Consider the following 18,948-nt stretch of genomic DNA (forward strand, 5'->3'; position numbering starts at 1 on the left):
CCCAAGAAGAACAGAGGAGACTATACAGGAGCCTAGTAAAAAGACAACATCCAGGTCAATAGAAGCAGCTCAATGACAAATAATGACAAAACAAATAAATCCCACATACACTGGTTTATTTGGTGGGGTTTTATTATATTAATAACAGCAATAATAATAATAACAATTATTATTGTTTTTTTATTATTATTATAAAACCGAATTCGCCTGAGAGTATTTGAAACTACGGTTACTCCAGTTCTTTAGGTCTATTTTTTATCATTTATATCTCGGCTACTTGTAATTTCTACTATATTTTTTAATCCATTCATTTGATCTATCTAATTAAAATTCCGTTTAGTACTTAAATTCCGGTCATGACATCACAATTCTTTGTACATATCAGTGCATCAATAACAATTGTACAGTAACGGATCATATAAAAGATTACAATAAGTAGGACTTTTTACATTATCTGGACACTTAAAATACATAACATATAGGTGGCCATTTGAATTATTGTTTGCTTGGACTTGTTTCACTTCATTAGTGACAAACTTAAAAATATTACAGTTTGAAACATAGAGTGTAGATAAAAAAAAAGGGAAGTAGCTTCCGGGTCTAAAAAAAGTGAAGCCGATGCGAAAGTGCTTTAAAGTGCAATACCACGGAGGGTCGTATTATCATAATGTTTGACTGGCAGCCAGTGGTTCAGACAGGTTTAGACCCTGTATATAAAAAGGTTTAGACCCACTGTGGTTGGTTTTGACCAAAATGTCGAAGTATCACGGTAATATGTCGCTTATTCGTGGCTTTCACTGGTTTTAAGGTATTTTTGATCTCATATTAAAGTGTTTCCTCTTCTCTTTTGGTAACAGCCGCAAAATGTTCGACTATTTCTAAAGTAAACAAACCTGCACCGGAAGTGTTTCGAGCTCGTGCCACGTCAGAGAAAAAAAAACAGTGGCGCTGGGTGAGTCTCCCCGGTCCTGAGAGCTCTCTATCCCCGGCTCTGTGCTTTCTAGCCCGGCTCTTTGTACTCGGTGTCCCCGGCTCTGTGCTTTCTAGCCCCGGCTCTTTGTACTCTGTTTATCTCTGTCCCCGGCTCTGTGTGTTCTGTCCCCGGCTCTGAGTCCTCTCTTTCCCCGGCTCTGAGTGCTCCCCGCCCCCGGTTCGGTGCGTTCTGTCCGCGGCTCTGAGCGCTCTCTTTCCCCAGTTCTGTGTGTCCTGTCCCCGGTGCTCTGTGCTCTCTGTCCCCGGTGTTCTGTTCTCTCTGTCCCCGGTGCTCTGTGCTCTCTGTCCCCGGTGCTCTGCGCTCTTCTCTCCCCGCTGCTGTGCGCTCTCTGCCCGGTGCTGTCACCATGCTGACCCTGGGTCTGAGCTGTGTTCTGCTCCATGTGTTCGTGGTGTTCGCCACCGAGCTGACGTTTGAGCTGCCTGACAACGACAAGCAGTGTTTCTACGAAGAGCTGGAGAAAGACGTGAAGTTTGACATAGACTTCCAGGTAAGTTACCGTGAGAGAGAGAGGAGGCTGCCCCACCAACAGAGCTGTTATCCTCCTGACATGTGTTTGTTGTTTCCTGTTCTTGTAAATGAAAAACAATCTATAGTTGTAGTGTTTTACATGCTTTCAAAATGCGTCTGCTTTCAGTGATGTACCCATTTCTGACATTAGTTCATTTACCTGCAGCTTAATTTACCACAATTAAACTAAAAGTATATTTTTATGTAAATGTTTTCTTACTTGAAAACCGTCTTCACCTGAGAATTTTAACATGCAATACTGTTTAATCTCTTTTACTATTTAATATTTTATCACCATGCACTATTTTACCAGCTTCACTATGTATAAAATCTTGTTACTTGTCTATTTTTTATATATTGTAACATTTGTATCCTATTCTATTCTATTCTACCCACACTTACCTGACTGGTCTGTTGCACAGCCAGTTTCAGTCAGTGCAGCACTGCGCAGTCCTCCATATGTTACTTCAAAACAACAGTATCTTGCCATGCATATGACCTGTCATACATGCGTGTGTTTCTAATGTGTGTTTTGTGCCTTTCTCTTCTTTGAGGTCATTGCAGGGGGCAACTATGATGTGGACTGCTTCGTCACCGACCCTCAGAACAACGTGTTGTACAATGAAAAGAAGAAGCAGTACGACAGCTTCTCTCACACCACAGCCATGAAGGGAGTCTACAAGGTCTGCTTCAGCAATGAGTTCTCCTCTTTTACCTACAAGACGGTGTACGTGGATTTCCGCCACGGAGACGAGGAGCCTCTCATGCCGAACATGAACAGAAACTCAGCGCTGACCCAGGTATGTCTGAGGAGCCTGGATTACACAGGGACATGGTGTTCACACTCTGTCTGTTTGCTGCAGTGGAAATAGTCAGAGGGCCAGACTATGACTGGCTCTTTACTGCTGCAGTGTGTGAGTAAGGAGAAATGACTTAAAGGTTCAGTGTGTAGAATTTAGTGACATCTAGTGGTGAAGTTGCATGTTGCAGCTGAATACCCTTCACCTCACCCTCCCCTTCCAAATATGAAAGAGAACCTGTGGTACCTTCAGTTGTCATAAAAACTCAAAAGGTTTGTTTGTCCAGTTTGGACGACTGTGAAAAACATGGTGGCCTCCGTAGAGAGGACCCACTCCCGATGTAAATATAAAGTATTTAAATACAAAGGGCCCATTCTAGGGTAAAGAAAACCACAATTAGTACAACTTAGATGATATCGATGATCAAACACTAGTGAAAACATCGCTGGGATTATTTTATATAAAATTTCTGCCAATAGATCCCTTTCACCGAAATCTTACTCACTGGACCTTTTTAATATTTATGTTTCTTAAGTCACATGATAACCAAATCTGACGACTACATACCAGCTGTTCAGGAGCAGCTTTGAGAATATATATCAGTGTTTGCCTATGTGTGACCCAGGTCATTTCCACGCTCTCGATTAATCTGTGATGGCATTTGGACTTTCAGATGGAGTCGTCTTGCGTCTCCATCCATGAGGTCCTCAAGGTGGTGGCTGACTCGCAGACGTGGTACAGGCTGAGAGAGGCGCACGACCGCACGAGAGCAGAGCACCTGCTGGAGCGAGTGACCTACTGGTCCATCGGAGAAACCGTCCTGCTGTTCATCATCGGCATTGGTCAAGTCCTGTTGCTGAGGAGCTTCTTCGATGAGAAGAAAGGCTCTGTCGCCGCCGCCACTTAGAATCTGTCGTCTTGTAAACTCTGCAGTGTGAATATAGAAGTGCATCTGGGAATTTGCGTACATCTTCTTGTAGTTTCAGCAAACCCTTTGTTAAAGGGATAGTTCAAGAAGTTTACCTGTTTCTGACTGTTTACCCAGTGAAATCGTGAATTGTGCCTTCCTCATGTCCATGTTGTTTAGTTCTGAAATGGTTGTGTTAAAAAGAAACACCACTTTCAAACACTTGTGTTTGAGTCTGACATCCTTCAACCTTGCACAGATGTTCTTACTATATTTTACAGGAGTAGTGTGTTTTGATTTAGAGGAAAAGTTAGTAACCAGGATTTCCATTCTATCATCCCATCAATTAGAAAGCGGTGGAACATTGTTAGAGACCAAAGAATTGTTGTTTGTTTTGGAATGTTAGTTTTTTTTTTGTTTTATTGTCTGTATTTGGTCTGTTATTAATTTATCTGTATAGAATTGTTGCTGTTGTTACATTGTAGGAGCTCCATCTCCCTCACATCCTGGTCTGTCTCTGACAAAGTGCCTTAAGAAGTCATATGCGCTTGTTTCTTTTCCTACTTGAAAGTTTACTGCTTTAATTTGTCTGTTAGCGTATGTGCCACCCTCTAGTTACTGATTGAATTGGTTTCATAATTTTTAAGTGATACTATTACAGATAATTTTTTCCACCACCAAAAATATAAAGTTTTCAGTCCCCATTTGTGTATTGTCTGATTGTTGTATTTAGAACATGTCAAAACAGTTCAATAAAATTGTATGGGAAGTTATAAGATTTGAACTGTTTAAAGAAATTCTTAACCTTGCCAGATCATGATTTGGATTTTCTACATTTGTCGTATTTCCTGCAATATCAGTTCAGATTGATGCGATACAAATTTCAATAAGAACACATGTTTGATTATTAACTTTCCTTGGCCTTGGTTGATTTCCGCTCTCTTAGATTAATTACATATTACAGCACTATTGTCAGGCCTTGATTATCAACATATTTTCCCATATAAAGAACTAAAGTGATACATATAAAAATAACATTAAAACAGGTTGCATGTAAAGTATAAATCCAATACTAATATTTAGAGCATGTGCAGCAATGCAGATACAAAAAAAAACAAGTATCTGCACCCTTGATAAAAGCTCCGAAACATGTGTTTTAATTGTTTTCAATGAGAACAAAAGTCAAGTTTAAACATCAACATTTAAATAAGTCAAGCTATTATTCAATGTACTCATGTGTTTAGTTTCTCAGTTGGGATTTTCAAAGCCCCCACCTTCACTCAAAAATGTTTTGTGTAAGTTCAGAGTTTGGTGCAATAAATCTGTTCACATTCATCTGTGTTCCTCTTAGAAATCAGGCAATCACATGCAGGTACAGTTATGAAAGACAGTCAGGTGTCCAACAAGCAACTTTCACATATGTACATTGAGAATGGAGTTCATCAATTAAATATAGAAGACATCTTGTTCTAGCAATTTAACCTTTGAAATCAAAATTATTTGTCTAGTTAGACTCTACATTTTTCACTGAGGGAGTAATAATATCAAGCTAGCTCTATTTATCTTTATCACATTTTGAGCCACAAATAATGCAAAGGAGAGAATTTGATGAGCCTTAAAACATGTCTGGAGATATTTCACTCAATGAATGACCTTTTAGAGGTACATAACTATTTATTTATTTACATAATTCTATCTATTTTCTCTGTTCTTGTTAATCGTTTTATTGTCACTGTTCCTCCCTGTAAAGCACTTTGTATTGTTGTTAAGAAAAGTGCTATATAAAAAAAGTATATTATTTGTATAGCACCTTTCATACAAGAAATGCGAAGGAAAATCGGGGATGCAGCTATTGTATATCACGCTCCAGAGTTGTGGAATAGACTGACGCTAGACATCAAAGAAGCTAGTTCAGTGAATATCTTTTAAAGAAAACTCAAAATATTTCTCGCACTCCTGCCCTCTTAATTTCTTTTCAGAATTTTCTTTCTTTTCTGTTTTTATGCAGTTTTTTTTTTATTCAATTCACATTGTTATTATGAATTACGTTCTAACATGCTTTTATTTTCATCTATATATTGTATGTAAAGCACTTAAAGTGGAAATAAAGTTGTAATTATTATATTATTTTATATTATTATATAGTGAAATAGTGGAGCAGACAACGTGAGAGAATCAGGAAGAAACCAAATGTTGAAGTGAACCTGAACTCACCTTAACTTCCCTCTGATTGGCCCGGAACCGGCTTCGCTGACCAATCAGAGCGAAGCCTGCCTGGTTCTGGTGCTGACGTGTGAGGTGTCCATTGGTGAGCGGGTGCAGCGTCACCAGGTAAGCGGGCTCTTCCGGTCGGTCCACGGCTTCATTCATAAACGAACCAGCCCCGGTGAACATGGCGGGTTTCCTGAAGGCTCTGACCACCGCGTCCCGAGGCGCTGCCGCCGGACTGTCTCTAAACCCCGCGGCGGTGTCCCCGGCCGCCGCCCGCCTCCACAGACCGCAGCGCAGGAACTGTAAGTCGGACACAACTCAGCCACAGCAGCCTTAGAAAGATAGAGGGTAGATAGAAGATGTGAGAGAGGAGGCGTTGATGTAATCTACTGTTATTACCACAAAGTTATTAACATGTAATAAGTTACTCTACATCGGTAACTCCTTACATGTTTTACTTCACAAAGTTACCCAGTGAAGTTCTAATAGTATCAGTATCAGTCGGTCTGGGTGTCCACGTGTTGTCAGTACAGTAAAAGGTGTGACAGGTAATAACTGGTATCACAGGTAATAACTGGTATCACAGCTCTCATATAATCAAGGTCAGTGTGTGGCAGACAGTCTGTGTCAGCACTGAACTCTGTCTGTGCAGAGTTCACAAAACAACACAGGACAAAACAAGACAACAACAACAAATAAGAAAGATAACAAAAGAATATTCAAAACAAACTTGATCTGTTAAAACCAGTTAGAATCAGTTCATGAAAAGGTTTTAATGCTAAATATGTTTCAAGCAATGATTTAAAAACAAGTAAAGTGCCAGCAAGTATAATCTCCTTAAGCAAGGAAATCCACTATACTAGAATATGGAGTTGGTAGCTCTGTAATGTGACTAATAACATACATCTACTTTAATTATTCCTGTGTTTGATGTATTGTAAAGTGTCCATGGGTGTTTAGAGAAGTACCATGAAGTAAAATGTATTATTATTACTATGTAATTTTTACATTCTAATATTATTTTCTGTAGTCTAATTTGTAATGAAAACATGTAAATTATGACTGTATGACAATTGGTGTTCAGATACATGTATATTAAGTAGTTAAACTGTGACAGATTTTCCCTGTATCTTCACCCTCTGCTGCTGTAAACTGTGTAAGTTAATACGACTGAATCTTTTCAGATGCAACAAAGCGCATCAAGGTGGCGCAGCCGGTGGTGGAGATGGACGGAGACGAGATGACTCGCATCATATGGGAGTTCATCAAAGAGAAGGTAGAAAGCCTTAGAACATGAGGAAGGGCTAAAACTTGATACCAATCATGTTCTTATTGAGATAAATGTGTGCACTCAGGAGCAGTTATCCAGTCTCCTAAAAGGTACTGCTCCACACTCTATAGGCGGTCACATGACACACTGATGACATTTCTAAAAGCTGTAAAACCCTTGACTTTAGAGGCAAATATCTCCTAAACTCAACATTTTGCCACACACACAGAGTCAAACATTGACAGATCAAAGTGCTTTGAAGCTTAAATTACGTCTGCAGCTGCATGTCAGATGAGTCGGCTTTGTAAGGCAAGTAGGTTTTGAAGAACGTTGAGGCTGTACTCGCATTGGATCCCATTCATTTTAATATAAAATCAACCATGAAAGATTTCAATAATAGAAGTTACAGCACAAACCTCGAAACAAACATGCTTAACATTGGAAACATGTTTCTCGCTGCCAGAATGAAGAAAATACATAAAGAGAAACAGGATCTCAATAAAGCAAGATATTTTTTCCCCTGCAGGTGTGTGTGTGCGTGGGTGTTTGTGTGTTGTCCTTAGACAAATAACACATCAGAATCTTGTGCTTATACAGCTCATCCTGCCAAACGTGGATGTGGAGCTGAAGTACTTTGACCTGGGTCTGCCCTACCGAGACCAGACTGATGACCAGGTCACCATAGACTCTGCACTGGCAACTCAGAAATACAACGTGGCCGTCAAGTGTGCCACCATCACTCCCGATGAGGCCAGGGTTGAGGGTGAGTGACACTCTGTGCTCAATCAGACAGTTTCTAGCCTTTTCTAGATGTTTGGCATTAAGACACTCTTCTTTTTCAACCAGTAGAAATGCTTGGAACTAAGCTTGTAATATCTATATTTTTTCAGAGTTTAAGCTCAAGAAGATGTGGAAGAGTCCAAATGGAACCATCAGGAACATCTTGGGCGGCACAGTTTTCCGTGAACCAATCCTCTGTCGAAATATTCCCCGTCTTGTTCCTGGTTGGACGCTGCCCATAACGATCGGCAGACATGCTTTTGGCGATCAGGTAATATAAAGAAAGAAAAAATGCAAATGTGATTTCACTTCTTTCAGAACAGGCATTGAAGCTGTCAATAGAACCATCTCACATACTGGGTGTGATTTTGAATTTCTCAGTACAGAGCCACAGACTTCGTTGTTGACAAGCCAGGCAAGTTCAAGATGGTGTTTTCTCCAGCTGATGGAAGCAAGCCGAGGGAGTGGGAGGTGTACGACTTTCCTGCCGGGGGCTGCGGGATGGGAATGTACAACACTGATGAGGTAAGAGCGAGTTTGGTCCTAGATATATTTACTTTTGTCTATTTCATAGACAACTAGTGTGTAGCTTCACAGCCAGCAGTTCAAAAGGTGTGTGGGAACCAGCCGAGGGGCAGGAGAGGTTGGGGGACGTCTCTGATTGGTAGATGATGTGATGGTTTAGGGGTTTCAATATAGATTTGATAATGAGTGGCGGGGGGCTGAATTTTCTTTTACATAAATTTGATAATAAATGTAATGTTTAAAACCAATTAATGTGCTTCATCAAACATCAGTCATATGATTTAGTTTACAGCTCTAAAACACATTTAAGTTTGCAGTATCTCTTTCATTACATTACCTTACATTTCATTTAACTGACGCTAGCTTTTAGCTTCATGACAATTTGTGTAAAACAGACATTTGACAAGTTTATTTTGAGTGTTCTGTGAAGTGATCATGTTTCATGTTTCTCAGTCCATCACTGGATTCGCTCACAGCTGCTTCCAGTATGCCATCCAGAAGAGGTGGCCTCTGTACTTGAGCACCAAAAACACCATCCTGAAGGCCTACGACGGCCGCTTCAAAGACATCTTCCAGGACATCTTTGAGAGGTAAGACATCAACAAACCAGCTGAACTTGTGCACATGGCGGCTTTATCAAATCGCTCAAAGATAACTTTATTCATCAGGCTGGTAAACAGTGTTGTGTGGAAAAGCCACAACAAACAGCGCTCTGTCTCTAGTTTTATTATAATAGGTATTTTAACAACCACTGAATTTAACTGCCTCTATCAAGTGTTTTATTGTTCCGTGTCCTTCAGGAATTATAAGCCCGAGTTTGACAAGCTGAAGATCTGGTACGAGCACCGCCTCATCGATGACATGGTGGCTCAGGTTCTGAAGTCGTCCGGAGGCTTCGTTTGGGCCTGTAAGAATTACGACGGAGACGTGCAGTCCGACATTCTGGCTCAGGGTAAGTTCACTTTAACTTGAATGAACTGCTGTTATGTTAATGTCAGATTATTAATATTAAATCTACATCTCATGTCTTGTTTTAGTGAGTGGATGCCCCTCTAATAGCATGTTTGTTGTGTGTGGTGTCAGGCTTTGGGTCTCTGGGTCTCATGGCATCAGTGCTCGTATGTCCTGACGGTAAGACCATCGAGGCAGAGGCTGCACACGGCACCGTCACCAGGCACTACCGTGAACACCAGAGGGTAAGCCTGATCAGGTCGCTCTGCCTGGAGTTTTACTTGTGTGTGTACACATGTGCATTGTTGTACCATCTGTTGGAACAGATTTGGGAATGAGGAAATGTTTGCACACTTTGACCTGAGCCAGTTTGTCAGTGGATTCATCCAGAGCTTAGATTTGGTGTCAGATTTAAGGTTAAGATTAGTTTGAGGACAAAGGCTTTAGTCAAATGCGTCCTAACTATATTTAACAAAGTTTGATTAGATGTTTACAGAGTGTTAAGAAATGAAAGTTATAATAAATCACTTTGTTATATTTTCAGCAGAGCTTTTTCCCTAGTGTTGGTAATTATCAGGTTATACTGCACGTCCCTTAGCTCAGACCTGGAATACAACTGGAACGCCCCCTCTAGTCAGAATTTCGACTCGGAAGGTCGGAGGCTCCTCACCACCCCCAACTTCGGAATCCAAGATGGCTCCTCTGTATATTAACACTAGTGAAAGCCGTAGCAATTCTGTCATTAAATTTGTCGTACACATAGTACTGTTCAGTTACTGTCAGTCGACGTCTTACTACGTTAGTTTGTGTGAAATGCTGCGTAATGCGTTATTAGGAACTGTGTTTGCTAACAATGGCTTGCTGGCTAACGTGAACACACGCAAATACACACGTACGTCATTTTGTGTTTACGAAGACCACATGATGTTGTTTTTACCCAGTCTTAGTTTACAGATGTTTCCAAAGTTGCTGTGTTTCTGTGTGTTTCTGTGATACGGCACAAACAAGCGAGGGAGGGAGACTGAGGGGGAGAGAAAGAGGAGTCCGAAGGGGCTGATCTGCTGTCAGGTTGGATGGGAACCATCTGTGGTGCAGATTTACTATTAAGAAAGATTTTACCCATTTAAGAAAAGTATCATGCATGGTGGATGCACGAAGGTGCTGAGCAGTTAGCACTGACCGCTCAGTTCACTCAGGACAGATGTTAACACCAGGTCTGAACCGGTTCTTAGACTCACCATTTTACACACAAAGTCCATCTAAAAAATCCATGGTAAAAAACAGGCAGAGATACAATTGTCTCCATCCATTGTGACATCAACAGACCTGAATGCAAAGCAGTCACTTCATATGTTGAATTTCCAGTAACTTACATTAACCGTTGCTCTGCAGGGAAGACCAACCAGCACCAACCCCATTGCCAGTGTCTTCGCTTGGACCAGGGGACTGGAGCACAGGGGCAAACTGGATGGAAACCCTGATTTGATGAGGTGTGTTTTCTGATTAGTTACCGTCACACAATGTTTGTTACACACTCGGTACTTATTATTTTACAACACACTGATCTGTCGCTCTGCATCGTCACTCTTCAGATTCTCCCAGACGTTAGAAAAAGTCTGCGTGGAAACTGTGGAAAGTGGTTTGATGACCAAGGACCTTGCAGGCTGCATCCATGGCTTGGCCAAGTGAGTTTACATATTCAAATCCCTCACTCTAGCAAACTGTGTTTTTTGTACTGTCTGTGACACTCTCTCATGAAGAACAAACTTCTACATTTGATATCCTTATATTTATTATTGATCTAACCCCCTGCTCTATGATTTTGCAGCTGCAAGCTGAATGAACATTACGTCAACACATCAGACTTCCTGGATGCGATAAGGACCAACCTGGACAAAGCTCTGGGCAAATGACTAACAAACACTTCCTAAAACAAAGCACGTCTGTGGATTTTTAGCTTATTTTTACCACTTAGTTGTTTGTATAAACCTTTGTATCCAATTTCAAAGGAGACAAGTTTTGCGCCTTTTTGTATTTGTATAGCTTGCTTACTGTTCCTCTGCCTTTTTCTCTGCCAACACTTTTTATTGCACAATTGAATGACTTTATTAGTTCTAATGTTAACTTATAATGAACATATCTGCCTTTCAATTTAATGTAATGCATCAGAGTCTCTGAATAATCTGTATAATTCCATGTTTTGCACTTTCCTTATGAATACAAACAGTAGTGATTGATAATCAATCACTAACCAGCATTGTGTGTGGAGTTGTGTGTTTGTGTTGACAGAATCATTTGGGTAGGGTTAGATTAACTGACAAAATCCCTGTTAACAACCAAACACTATGATTCACAAAAAAAATCATTAATGAGGCAGATTGAGGCTTTGGAATTTAAATCATGGGGACAAAAGTATTATTAAATGTTTGAGAATGAGAAGTCACTCATAGTGAAATCAGTTCACTTAAGAATTCCTTTTATATATACATTTGATGTATTTGCTTGTATGAGCTTCTGTCCAGCAGTGCAGCGCTGCAGGTTCATGTATTGGGCATCATACACGTCCTCCAGTGCACAACAGAAAGCAGTGTTTGATGGAAGTTCTGAAAAATCTCTGCTTCAGAGGCAACTACAGATCTCCACCAGCAGATGTCGACATAGCCCCAGTCAGCCTGTCATGCACTTTGTTGTACTGGAAAGCCTATTGGTCTTTGTACCAAGACACATACTACTGATTACTATTAACTGATGAACTAAATTATGTTAATTGGGTTTTCCCATTTAAAAACGTATACGTAAATAAAGTAGAGGAAAGTATATATGTTATATGTGAACAGGGGTCTCATCAGAGATAACTGGTGAAGTGATTGAACGCAGCCTCTGAGTATGAAAACATAGAAACACTGATGGGACAATATTCATTTGATATCTTGTTGTTCTTCCTGTAAATTTTGGTTCTCAAAAGTCCTGACAAATGTTAAATTTACACTTTATAGACAGAATATTCTCGTCCCACTCTCCTTATTAATAAAGCTGCCTCTGGCAAAAAATAATTAGCATTTAAATTATTCCTCACACAAGTTTCCTGATAAAGGAAGATTTCCCAAAGTGCTAGAGAGCCTCCTCATATTATCTACAGCTGGAGAGGAGACATCACTGAGCAAATTGATCAATCATGTCCTGGGAAGTGATTGATGTGGAAGTGTAGTCCATACACAAAGCAGAGCACCTGTCAGACTCGAGGACCAATCAGAGACTAGAGGAGGGGGGGGACTTAAGAAAGTCTTTAAAGTCACAGTTAAGTTTCTGAGAAGACATGAACCTCCTACCAGCTGACTGCAGTAAACAAAATATGCCTAAGGAGGAGAAATAGGATTTCACATTAACAATAAATATATTCAGATATTTAAAATGTGTTTGATATGTAAGAAAAAAGAAATATCTCATTGACACAAGTATGTATGAATTGAGGTCTACTTCCTCCCATGAGTCTTGATCGTCTTTGACATGTTTCTACACCTTAACTGGAGTCGACCTCTGGTGAATCCAACTGATTAATGGGACATGGGAAGGTCTATTTTAGGTCTCATGGCTGACAGTGAATATTCAGAGTAAAAACCAAGAAGACACGAGGTCATAGGAGCTGCCTGCAGAACTCAGAGACAGTTGAGGCACAGGCGCCTGCTACACTCAACGTTCTTAAAAGCTCAGTGGCCAATGACTTCAATGGAAAAACGTTTCTTCTGGAGCTGGCTGAATGTAAACCTGAGCCATCGGATGAGAAGGGTCTTTGTGAGAGGTATGACCTGGAGATGGGGGGGAACTACCAGAGGGGAAATACTGCAGCATCTCACTGATCTGGAATTGGTTGTGGGGACAGAGTGACCAGATGGAAGCATCTCCTATGTAAAGGCACAAAAGCATCTGCATGACCTTCATAGTATGTGAGAAACTAAATTCTCAGAAGGAAACCGGTGAAGTCTGATGGTGGCAGCTTCATTCTGGTTTTATTTTCAGCAGCATGGAGAGAGACAGCTCAGGGTAGAGGGAAATCTGAATGCAGCATAATACAGACTTTACTGATACATGGTGCAGAACACTCAGCACCTCAGAATGAACCAGAAGTTCACCTACTAACAGGACAATGACCCGAAGCACACAGCCAAGATGACGCAGGAGTGTCTGTCAACATCCTGCAGTGGCCCACCCAATTCCCGACTGGAGCCCAATCAAACATCTCTGGACTGACCTGAACATGTCTGACACTGATGGTTCCCATCCAACCTGACAGAGAGAGGATCAGCAGAGAAATCAAATCAATCATGTCAAATCCCAGAGGTTTGCAAACCTTGTTACTTCGTATTCAAGAAGAGTCGAGCACATCACTGCCAATAGTGCTTCAAGTAAGAACTGAATAAAAGATCTGAATGAAAGATGGCAGTTTTTCCTTTAAGTACATTTCTCAAAATAATCTTTTCACTGTGTCATTCATGGGTAATGCATGTGGATTGATCCCAATATCTGAAATATTTGCTGGTGGAAAACCTGTAGTTGTTCAAAACCATAAACCAGTATTTTTAAAAATCCTGTTGGCAGCAGATGAAGATTTATGGGATTTCTAGATTAGAAATGATCCTGAAGGAAAATGTGGTGGTACTGTAGGAAAAGTGGGGACATCAACAAAGTCAGGACACTTAATTTTCCTGGGACCATGACCGTCTGGACTTCAGAGATTGAGACACCTTTCCTTTCTGCACACTAGTGACAAATTAAAAGGTTTTTAGAAAAACCTCTCGTTTACAAAAGTATTCATCTTAACTCTGCATTGTAGATGTGATTGACCTCTGTATCTTGCTGCATTGATCCTGTATATGATTCTGACCAGTGTCCCTGCAGCATGAAGCTGCCACCACCATGTGTCACTGTAGAGATGGTTTCTCAACACTACTCCAGTGTTCTTCATACAGTTTGAAGTTTTCGCCAAGGAGTTGCATTTTTAACTCATCAGACCAGAGAATCTTTTCTTCACCATGAAGTCCATTTACTGCCCTTTACCGTTTTACCAAAATAAAATGTCCAAAAGTAATTTACAGGAAAAAAGAAACAATAGATTTAAATACATTTGCAAGAAATGGTAAAAACATGTATTTTTTCATTTTCTTTTTATTATTAAGTTTAGATTCCTTGGCGAAATGGCAATTTTATCCTTATAAACAATATGCATGCGCGCGCACACACACACACACACACACACACACACACACACACACACACACACACACACACACACACACACACACACACACACACACACACACACACACACACACACACACACACACACACACACACACACACACACACACACACACAGAGAGAGAGAGAGACAGACAGATCACAACTCCAGTCTCCATCATTTAAACTAGAGAACCTTTATTAAATAATTGATGGTCAATTTCCATGAGGTCTCAGTTTGATATTCCTCATCTGAAAAAAGAACTAGTCGACCATTCCTCTGGTTAAGTGTGCATATCAAGGCTGACCTGCATGGCAGGACAGGGGGAGCTGACTGTCTTCCCCAAAACAGAATAATGAAGAGCAGGACTATTGTCAGTCCACTTTCAATTCAACCGTTCAACAAAACATAACCAGGACGAGCTCCAAATATTCCCCTGCTTCTCTTTAATTTCTATTTCAGTTTTTTTCCCTTAAGGGAGGAACTATTTTTCTGAATTAATTGAATTGAGAGTGAAGTGAAAACAGTCCTGGATTTAAGAGTGCTGATACGACAAACAACAAGAAAACAAAAAAAGAGACTGCAGAGTTTCTGTTCGAATCGCTCATTCTTCACTTCGTATGTGAATTGACAAACTGTGAAATACCCATATGAAGGAAACTGCAGTTTAACAAACCTACTGAGAAAGAATATCTGTTTGATTTGAATAATATTGCCGTAATGGGCTTTTAAAGATTCTATCACCTAATTTCCCCCAAACTCTTCTCCTGTAGGCAAACAAGTCCACCCGTACTGAAGACGGCTTCACAGAAAAACAACAGATCTCAATGAAAAAGTGCTTTGTATTGTTCACTCAGTAATTCAAAAACTAGAGCAGTATATTCACTACACAGGATTGATTATTAAATGTAAAGCAAAACCAATGTGAAAGATAAAACTGTGGGTAAACACACTGCATGTTGCAGACTGGTTGTGAGAGGGCTCATTTCTGGTGTCAGCCGACATGGGACAGAAGCAACTTTGGTAGTAAGTGCTCTGCTAAGAAAAAGTCTACAATGTCCCGTGCAAAAAACAAAACAAAACAAAACATAAACGCACTGAAATACTGGCCTGTGTGAACTGTGTTAAACTGAGGGCTGGGCAGGAACAGGTAACCATGACTAGGATCTGTTTAGTAAGAGCATTCACACCTATGAATATGTTGTGACTATGTATCAAAAGTTCCATATACAGTGAGTAAATAGCCAACATGGTGGAAGCTTATCGGCAAATGTATCCAACTGGCACTTTCAGTCAAAAATATAAGGGCATACATTGGTTGTGAATGACAGAAAAGTGGCCAAATGGTTTACAAATTTCTATCACATCAAATGTAACTGATGTCTCTGCAACTGCAGCGTTTTTCTTTTTTTTCTTCTTCTTCTTCTTCTTCTTCTTCTCAAATAACTGATACATACACACAACATACAGGTTTCACTGTCCGAGTTGTAGAGTTGGTTAGAGTAGCAATCCCCAAAAAAGGAGCTCCACACGGCGTCAGCGGTTTCAGCGCCTCTGCTCTGCAGAGCTGAAACGTCTCCTCTGAAGTGTGTCTGCTGCCCGGCCTCCCGTCAGAGTCTGGCAGTTCTGGCTCTTCTGGATGGAGGCCAAAACTAAAAGAAAACCCCTTCCCCAGAGTCTCCCACAGCCTTGACAAGAGCATCTGTAATTTCCTTCTGCTTTGAAAAAAACAACAAATCACGTTCTCTGGTCCACCACCACTCAGGGTGTAGTGTAGCTGCTCGTATCCTTGCTGAAGTTGTAATACTCCTCCATGTCTTCCATGTTTGCTGTGGTTAGTTTCGTGAGGTTTTGGGAGCCACCATTGTCCATATTGTCTGGTGAAGTAAAGCTGAAGTTCTGTCCTTCATACTCCCCCTGGCTCTCCATTTCTGGAAGGACGTCTGGAAAATACAAAAGAAACTTATGTTAAGTACATTTCAAAAGCTACAATATTCCCTATAAAACATAAATCAGTGTCACCACGTCGAAGAAATTCTAACATTCCAATTTTTTTTTAAAATCTTGTGGGCACAAGTTATGAACTTTTTAGCAAAAGATAAATCAGCTTTTGGGAACCAGTTCATGTATGTGCAGCAAATGATTCCTGCAGATGGTAATTGTGTGTCTCCGTACAAGAGCTGCGAGAATTTCCAAGGTGATTAGCAGAGTTCTCTCCATCATGGAGGAGGTGAGCATCTGATGTTGTTAGAGACACACATACATTTTTTATAAATATCTTGTGAGCACAAGATGAAAAAAACATCACCTGAGGGGATTTTAGAGGCTCTGCAGTTGTAGGCTAATTATGTTTCATGTGGTTTTCTTGCTGAAGTGTTGACAGGAAAGAGTTCTTGTGTTAAATCAAAAGAGTTAAAATGATCATACAGTGCAGTGGTTTGCATTGTCACCTCACAGCAAGAAGGTTCTTGGTTCAAGCCGGTATCGGCATGTGTGGAGTTTGCTGTGAATGCTTTCTCCAGGTACTCCAGTGTCCTCCCACAGTCCAAAGACTTTAAATTGACCGTAGCCTGTGGGTGTGAGTGTGAGTATTTGTGTCTATATGCTGGCTCTGCAATACTCTGGCACTTCCTGTCCCGGCGGTACCCTGCCTCTCGCCAAATAGCAGCTGGGATTAGCTCTAGTCTGATAGATGGATTATAAAACCTCTTACATTTTATAAAGGTTGTACTTTTTTCGATTTAAAGCCACTTAAATTACATTGGAAAAAAGTATCATTACATATTAATGATGAAATAAAGAAAAAAACACAATTTAAGTATGGAAAAAATATCCTTTTGTTATTCAAGAGTTGAACACAAAAATAACTAGTAATCTAATAATAATCTGCCTCGAAGGAAACTGTGTGTGATATAAGATCAGATATGATTGACAGGGTCGCTGCAACACAAGCACTCAACCCCAGAACTGATCTGATTCAGATTCAAATGCAGCTGAAGTCAACATGAAAATACATGAGATCATGTTTTATGTTTGTCTGGTCAAAAAAATAAAATCAATATTGAATGTCTCAGCCCAACAATAAAACAGCCAACATCAAAACATCTGATGTTGGCTTCAAAGCCGTCAGATCCGGACCCGGCCAGCAGCATGTTTATGATCAGAGCCTCACTGATGACACTGATGGGTGATACCACTGAATAATGAAAAGGGGCATGAATCCAGTGGTTTGATGCGAGGTTGAACATTGCGAAAGATAAATAAATATATTCAATTAATCTTTGTTAAATCCGAGAACATGACAAAGACAGAATGTACAGACGTCCTCACCTTGTCCCTCTGGTGAAACTTCCATCCCATGTTTGACCTTCATGTGACGGCTGAGGTTCCCCTTCAGGTTGAACTTACTGGTGCAGTAAGGACACTTGAAAGGCTTACTGCCAGCGTGGAGGTGCATGTGGCCCAGCAGGTTGTACATTCTGTTGAAAGACTTGCCACATACCTGAAAAAATAAACAAAAATCAAAACAGTGATATTTATGAGCACAGACATATACAGAAAATATGCAGTAAAGCATTAGTATGGTAAAGGTATTATCAGCCTTCCTGTTAGTTTGCTCTAAGCTCTGGGATTTTCTCTCAATGTTAGAATGTTAATTTAATTCAAATTGCGAAACCTTTACGAGCTGCAGCTCCAAGCAGGAGATAATCTCCTTTCTCTTTTGAACCTTACTAAATTGGTTTATGACCCATTTATTAAATCTATTACAGTTTGAACACATCAACTGTGCAAACTTAAGTTAGTTCCACAAGGTTCTGTGTTCGGACAACAGCTGAACTCCTACTCCACGCCAAGCCAGAGTTTCTTCTAGAAAACTGCCCACTTCAGACACCAAGAGCCACGTATGTAAATCCTTTAAAAAAGTAAATGCATCCAAATCTCCTGGACCCCTCCAGACCAAACAGATGATGGGATATTATTCACAGTGCACCCTGTCCTCTCCCATCTGGACCAGAGAAACATTTGCATGCTGAGTTCATTGACTACAGCTCCTCAAACTCCTCATAAAGCTCTGAGAGTTGCACTTCATTTTCCTCTCTGTGCAGCTGGACCATGGACTTCCTGACAGACAGACCCCAGATCAGCACTACCTGCCCGTTCTCCTCCACAATGACACTCAGCACCGCTGTTCCCCTGGAGGGTCCGTTCAGTTACCAAGTTCTCAGAGGACACCACCGTCATCAGCTTCATCACAAACAGTCACGAGTCTGCTTACAGAGCAGAAATGAGTATCAGGAGATCCTGTGCTCAGTAAGACCAAGGAGCTGATTGTGGATTGATTGTGAGGCTGCAGGGAGGGGAGCACGCCCCCATCCACACTAATGGAGCAGCAGCTGAGAGGTTCAGCAGCTTTAGATTCCCCAGGATTTACATCAGCCTGGATCTGAGCTGGTCACACCACACAGGTGAGAATGTAAATGCAGCAAGACAGTGCTTTTTCTTCCTCTGTCATTCTGGCCAATAACTTTTCACCGGCTGATCCAGAATGCTGCTACAAGTGTACTGACAAGAAGTAAGAAAATACAACATATTAACCACATATTTGCACTGTCATTGGCTCTCGGGATTCTGAAATTCTTCGCCTTGCATACAGTACAAATCCCTAAAAGCCACCACCACATCTTATAGAGTTCATATTTCCTTTTAACCCCACTAGAACACTGCATTCCTTCAATACAGACTTGCTTGTGGTTCCGAGAGTCT

At 40.7% G+C, this 18,948-nt stretch overlaps 3 protein-coding genes across 4 annotated transcripts in view; 2 read left to right on the plus strand and 1 right to left on the minus strand.

Moving 5' to 3' along the window:
• The first annotated feature begins 899 nt into the window (after positions 1-899).
• On the plus strand, positions 900-3,984 carry tmed3 (transmembrane p24 trafficking protein 3). The gene is made up of 3 exons (XM_035155031.2): positions 900-1,484; positions 2,059-2,304; positions 2,978-3,984. Exons 1-3 carry the CDS (start codon positions 1,341-1,343, stop codon positions 3,209-3,211), a joined length of 624 nt encoding a protein of 207 aa, XP_035010922.1. The 5' UTR covers positions 900-1,340; the 3' UTR covers positions 3,212-3,984.
• A 1,575-nt stretch (positions 3,985-5,559) lies between these two features.
• On the plus strand, positions 5,560-11,205 carry LOC118106443 (isocitrate dehydrogenase [NADP], mitochondrial). Its single transcript, XM_035155008.2, has 11 exons — positions 5,560-5,724; positions 6,607-6,698; positions 7,290-7,455; positions 7,583-7,743; positions 7,854-7,997; positions 8,451-8,587; positions 8,798-8,949; positions 9,081-9,193; positions 10,341-10,438; positions 10,541-10,633; positions 10,777-11,205. Exons 1-11 carry the CDS (start codon positions 5,604-5,606, stop codon positions 10,859-10,861), a joined length of 1,362 nt encoding a protein of 453 aa, XP_035010899.1. The 5' UTR covers positions 5,560-5,603; the 3' UTR covers positions 10,862-11,205.
• A 3,159-nt stretch (positions 11,206-14,364) lies between these two features.
• The window catches only part of LOC118109295 (zinc finger protein 710), a 29,946-nt gene continuing 25,362 nt past the window's right edge, over positions 14,365-18,948 (minus strand). For both annotated transcript variants that reach the window (XM_035156318.2, XM_035156309.2), the window contains exons 4-5: positions 17,515-17,686; positions 14,365-16,127 (exon numbers count right to left, since the gene is read on the minus strand). In XM_035156318.2, coding sequence (XP_035012209.1) covers positions 15,946-16,127; positions 17,515-17,686 — 354 coding nt within the window. In that variant the 3' untranslated portion in view covers positions 14,365-15,945. The remainder of the gene's footprint in view (positions 16,128-17,514; positions 17,687-18,948) is intronic.

Source organism: Hippoglossus stenolepis, chromosome 1 (assembly GCF_022539355.2).
Source record: "Hippoglossus stenolepis isolate QCI-W04-F060 chromosome 1, HSTE1.2, whole genome shotgun sequence".
Lineage (NCBI taxonomy): Eukaryota > Metazoa > Chordata > Actinopteri > Pleuronectiformes > Pleuronectidae > Hippoglossus > Hippoglossus stenolepis.

What these genes read in the sequence shown, in the direction of transcription:
- tmed3 (XM_035155031.2), top strand. Translation starts at nt 1,341, where the DNA reads ATGCTGACCCTGGGTCTGAGCTGTGTTCTGCTCCATGTGTTCGTGGTG. An exon ending in AGTTTGACATAGACTTCCAG is followed by an intron (nt 1,485 to 2,058) that starts GTAAGTTACCGT and finishes CTCTTCTTTGAG; the next exon opens with GTCATTGCAGGGGGCAACTA. An exon ending in GAAACTCAGCGCTGACCCAG is followed by an intron (nt 2,305 to 2,977) that starts GTATGTCTGAGG and finishes TTGGACTTTCAG; the next exon opens with ATGGAGTCGTCTTGCGTCTC.
- LOC118106443 (XM_035155008.2), top strand. Translation starts at nt 5,604, where the DNA reads ATGGCGGGTTTCCTGAAGGCTCTGACCACCGCGTCCCGAGGCGCTGCC. An exon ending in CAGACCGCAGCGCAGGAACT is followed by an intron (nt 5,725 to 6,606) that starts GTAAGTCGGACA and finishes GAATCTTTTCAG; the next exon opens with ATGCAACAAAGCGCATCAAG. An exon ending in TGCATCCATGGCTTGGCCAA is followed by an intron (nt 10,634 to 10,776) that starts GTGAGTTTACAT and finishes ATGATTTTGCAG; the next exon opens with CTGCAAGCTGAATGAACATT.